The 5,102-nt window shown below is 33.1% G+C and overlaps 1 protein-coding gene across 2 annotated transcripts in view; it reads left to right on the top strand.

Moving 5' to 3' along the window:
* Window positions 1-4,726, top strand: part of LOC111085736 (MFS-type transporter SLC18B1-like) — a 33,372-nt gene extending 28,646 nt beyond the window's left edge. Inside the window, exons 12-15 of one of the 2 annotated variants that reach the window (XM_022385729.1) lie at window positions 1,028-1,102; window positions 1,215-1,308; window positions 1,658-1,756; window positions 3,911-4,726. In XM_022385729.1, the coding sequence (XP_022241437.1) occupies window positions 1,028-1,102; window positions 1,215-1,308; window positions 1,658-1,756; window positions 3,911-4,009 (367 nt within the window). In that variant the 3' untranslated portion in view covers window positions 4,010-4,726. Of the gene's footprint in view, window positions 1-1,027; window positions 1,103-1,214; window positions 1,309-1,657; window positions 1,757-3,910 lie in introns of those variants that run through there. The other variant, XM_022385784.1, reaches the window with a different exon arrangement.
* Window positions 4,727-5,102: the final 376 nt, after the last annotated feature.

Below are 5,102 nucleotides of genomic sequence, written 5' to 3'. Positions count from 1 at the left end.
AGTAATTAATTTCGAACTCCTCAATCCACAGCGAACTATCAATGCAGAGATCTATAGTCAGCAAATGGAACGTTTAAATCAAGCCTTTCATCGGAAACGCCCTTCACTCGTCAGTTAGAAAGGTGTTTTTCCTCTCCACGACAATGCACGTCCACATGTGGCACGTTTGACGCAACACAAGATTATGGAGTTGGGTTGGGAAGTTCTCCCCCACCCACCATATTCTCCAGATATGGCACCATCAGATTACCATCTTTTTGTTCGTTGCAACACCATCTTTATGGGAAAATGTATGCAAATGTAGAAGGTGTTAAAGAAGACATTGACATTTCTTTTTTTGCTTCAAAGCCAAGTTATTTCTATAATCAGAGCATTAACAACCTGATTGTAAGATGGAAAAGCATCATCGATAAGAATGAAGACTATTCCATTTAATAAATGTTTTGTTTTGATAAATAAGTTGTTATGGTTTTTTCATCTAAAAAAGCGACATTAATTTCTTGACGACCTAATAAAAATATACATTCACTCAATGTATGATAATGATAATGACAAAAAAACTGTGACTGATTTAAATAAAATATGTAATAAGCGTGTTTTTTCGATATGTAATATGAACTCACGCTTCTGCTTTTTTGTTGAATAAAATATGAAATTAAAGATTTAATACATCCTGAAGATTAAAAGCAACTACAATAAAAAGTTCATGACCTTTATCCAGGAAGTGAGCAGTTTCTTGTTGTTTATTTTATATAAACTGCAAATATTTGTGAAGTTTCCTCAGAAAAAAATTATTTATTTGTTTTCATAGTGATTTCTAAGGCTGTAAATGGGATATTGGTTTGAATGTTTTGCATCTGTAATCCATTCATTCCTATTTCGATGTTGCTTTAATTTGAAAGTGAGAAAAAGGAACAACTCTAATGGAAACTCGAAAATGTTCATATTATTATATATAATGGATATCACTAAATTTTATCACACAAATAACAGAAAATAAAAATACCAATTTTACTCTTCCTTCCAGATTACGAGGATTCCCAAATGACGTCACAACCATATCGATTGTTTCAGGACTCGTTAATAGTGCGATTGCTCTTGGGTAATTTTTTTAATAATAATAACAACAGCTAAGACCTTTTAATTCAAAGTAGAAGTATTTTTAATGTTTTTACTTTTGAAGTTGATTATAATGTGTGATTTCCTTTATGTAGCGGTTTTGTTGGACCATCTCTAGGGGGCGCACTTCTCGAACAAATGGGTTTCGAAAATGGAACTATGGTTTTGCTGGGATTTGAGTTGGCAGTAGTAAGATTACCCTTTTCTCTCAACAAGAAATCAGTTTTACTAAAAGCCGATTTAACTTAAAGATTTACGTTTTGTTTTCTTAAATATTTTTTTAAATCAGCATTAATTTAATTTCTATTAAATCTTTAGAAGTAATACAGTTAAATAAGTATGTTCTAAACACGTCAAAAAGGAGTATATTAGTAAAAATAATGATAAAAAGGATAAACGCGTATAATTGTATTGTCATTGGTGAGATTCTGGATAGCTCAGAGTGTAAGATAATTCGTTAATAACTATATAAATCTTTTTATAGATCATGTACTAAATAGTATATAGGTTTACAATTGTTTCATTTGTCATTGTTCAGTTGGTGATAACTATCCTACATTCTGCATGGGGTGCAACTGCCAGAATTTGTGGAAAATCGGAAAAACTGGAAACTTTCACGTCAGATGATTATGCACTGGTATGACGTATTTATATGTTTGTTTTTGGATATTCTTGCAAAGTTACTAAAAAGGTATCAATGCTAGCTATCCCTAACTCTGAACTGATAGACTACAAGGAAGGCAGCTAGCTGATCAACAGCACCCACCGCTATTTCTTCGGTTACTCTTGTGTTACCGAATAGTGGTATTTGATCGACCTCGTATAAAACCGGTGGGACAGCGGTAAGTCTTCGAATTTATAATGCTAACATCAGGGGTTGGATTCCCTTAGGTGGACACAGCAAATAGCCCGATGTGGCTTTGCTACAAGAAAACACCCAAACACACGATCCCAGTTGTGTAGTGTGAACATTAAACAGCCATGATTGGCTCCATATCACGTAATACAGAGTGTCCGAAATATCTAGAACCATAGGTGATTTGCAGCTTTCCTTAATTTTAGATACGTGAATGATTATGGCGCTGTCAAACCATGAGAAGGTCGAATTATTCCTGCTGTTAACCCAAACTTGTTTCGAATTGCAAAGATAGCATGTGCACCACATTTTGTAAAATTCTTTGAAGTGCCTATGGTTCCAGACACCATGTACACTTCCTGTTAGCAAGTACAAAACCAATCACTTAAATACAACAGTTGTGTTTTTCATCTTAACATTTCTGAAGTTTAATTGATTACACAAATTTTTGTATTTATTTATTTTTGTCAGAGAAATGAACCAATATGAAAAATGAAATGCACGATTTCCATCTTCAAATTTATGTCTGTTTATGGGTGTCACTTTCAAGTTGATATCTGGTTATGGATATCGATCTTAGATTTTACACGTGAAATGTGATTTGAGACATCTAAAATTATAAACATATAAATATAAAAATGGAATAAAAAATTTTCAAAGATATGACATTACAACTAAAACCTTGGAAGAAAACCTGATTTGTGGTTTTAAAGGACTGTAAATTTTCTGAATTTTTTAATACAACCTTTTTTTTATATTTCATGCATCGTAATCCCGTAATTCCACACCTGAATGTTCTATTTAGTTTTTATTTAAATTGCAGTTTCATTTAACGTACTTTAAATAAACACTCATGGGTTGGACTCAATACTTAAGGTACATATTAGTGTTAAGTACTTTTTCAAACAATTGAAATAACTGTTATCCTTTTACTCATGACTACGTCATTTAAAACTTGATATTGATACATATATCGAGTTTTCTTTTCTATAGAAAGACCATCGTAAACATAATTAGTAAATTGAATTATTAATATCGATCCTTTCGCTGCATGAACATTTCTTTTCCATAACGCCCTTAGAATTTCCTTCAGCTATAAAAAAAAAAGTTCTAAAAATGGTGTCCGTAGCGCCAAGGCTCGCACCTTCAGCAACAAGCCATAACAATATTGTTCAAATAAAGTGTCGGGTATGGCCTATTTGTTTTCGTGACAGGATTGTGAATCGAGTCGTGTAGGGCTGAATACGATCTGCACGTTATAAAAATGACGATAAATCCCATTATTCGGTTTAAAGAGCCAGACAGAGCCATTGTGGAGGGGGGCGGATGATTTTGGCTGGCTGCCTTGTTTCTGTTCAATAGTTCAAAATTAGGAACCACTCTACCTGAATCTTTGAGATCAATGACTTGACCTTATAGCCTACGTGCGCGTAGGTGAGTTCGTATTAAAAAAATCCCAGTATCTACTGAATATATATGGCCTGACATAATTATGACAGCTAACAAATAGCATATATTCAAATATTTTATACTATGTTTGACTACCCTAAAATTGATTCAATTTGAATGGTCTGATGTATATTTGCAAAAAGTGAGAAAAAAAATTAAAATACAACGATTCTGTTTTCACAATTATAGTAAGTTTGTACTTGGTGGGGAAAATCCCAATATATGATTGAAACGTATGGTTGTTTCTACCCTGGAAACGGTACTTTTTAAGTAGATACTCTAGTTAAGTTCCCATTTTTTAATTTTATTAAAATTGATCATATCGCAAAAAAAATTAACATAAAGCCTTCTGGAGAGCTCGATTATATGTATATTATATACTACTCATAGTTTAGTAAAAAGTTTTACTATCTCTATGGTACCACTGTTTATCAATACTTTATTTTTTAATCTTCATTCTAACAATGAATTAATTTATGCTTGCAGACTGTGATTGGTAATTCTTGTTCGTGCTGTTCTTGGAATCGGAGTGGGAGGAAAAGTTATCATAGGATTCCACTACGCCTTGAAAATAACACTGAATAAGATGCATGTATTCGGCCGTTGGATGAAAATAACAATATCAATGTACGAGTAAAAAGTATCTAAATTAAGTATGTAACGCTCTATTTTATATCGTATTTTTTTACACTTTTCTTCTGTATATACTCAGGCTACTGCATTATCCGTTAAAAAACATTAAATTAAATAATTAACACGTCCTGTGGAGTAACGTCTTATTTGTGGTTATTACCAATGCCAGTGTTTCTATTGCCATTATGGTGTTTTCCTTTTATATAAACTAAATATATTTAGTTTATAGGGAAGTTCCTTAGGCATAAATTAAGATGTTCATTTTCGTAGTCATTTGTAACGTAGTACATTCGTTACAGGCCTAAACAATTAGCACCTATAGTCCTTTTGTATTGATCAGACACTGCTACGGAAATTAATGCCATATAACAGATTTAGGAAGTTCGAAATTATAGTTTCTAATTTCTTTGTATCTATACTAATAAAACGGCCTGTGGGTGTGTTTCTGTGTCGGTCAGTCTGCGCTATAGCTCCAAGAGGAAATAAACCAGAGACCTGAATCTTTGCATGCATACTAAGGGAATTCTGAGGGTGACACTTGGGTATTATTTTTTTCTCAAAAACATTTTAGCCTGTAATTTTGCCCTATAGCCATAAAAAAGAAAGTAGAATATGCTGCCATCTGTCGCTTGATACAACAAATTTTTAAAGAATCATTTTTTATCTAAATAAGTTTGTAATACAGGTTTAAAAAATGCATAAAAATGTTAGAATTCATATTATTGGCAGAAACGATTACAACTAAATGTTCGTTCGTACTTTTCATATTCACAGAATGCTTAAAAGCAGTATATCTGTCTTTTCATTTATTAGTACGTTTATGCGTTTAACATATATTTTTATATTAAAAGCAAAATTTTAAACCTTTCCGTTTAAAACTAGCTAAACATCGGCCCTCTGTTTAGGTAATACCCGGGCAACGCCGGGTAAGGACGGCTGGTACAAAATTTGGGGCCCGGGCATGGCCAGGTGGTTAAGGCACTCGACTCGCAATCTGAGGGTCGCGGTTAGAATCCCGTCACACCAAACATGCTCGCCCTTCAGC

The sequence above is a fragment of the Limulus polyphemus genome, unplaced genomic scaffold, assembly GCF_000517525.1.
Source record: "Limulus polyphemus unplaced genomic scaffold, Limulus_polyphemus-2.1.2 Scaffold0, whole genome shotgun sequence".
NCBI lineage: Eukaryota > Metazoa > Arthropoda > Merostomata > Xiphosura > Limulidae > Limulus > Limulus polyphemus.
Note: the sequence above shows the minus strand (reverse complement) of the source record. Positions and strands in the feature narration are given on the sequence as shown.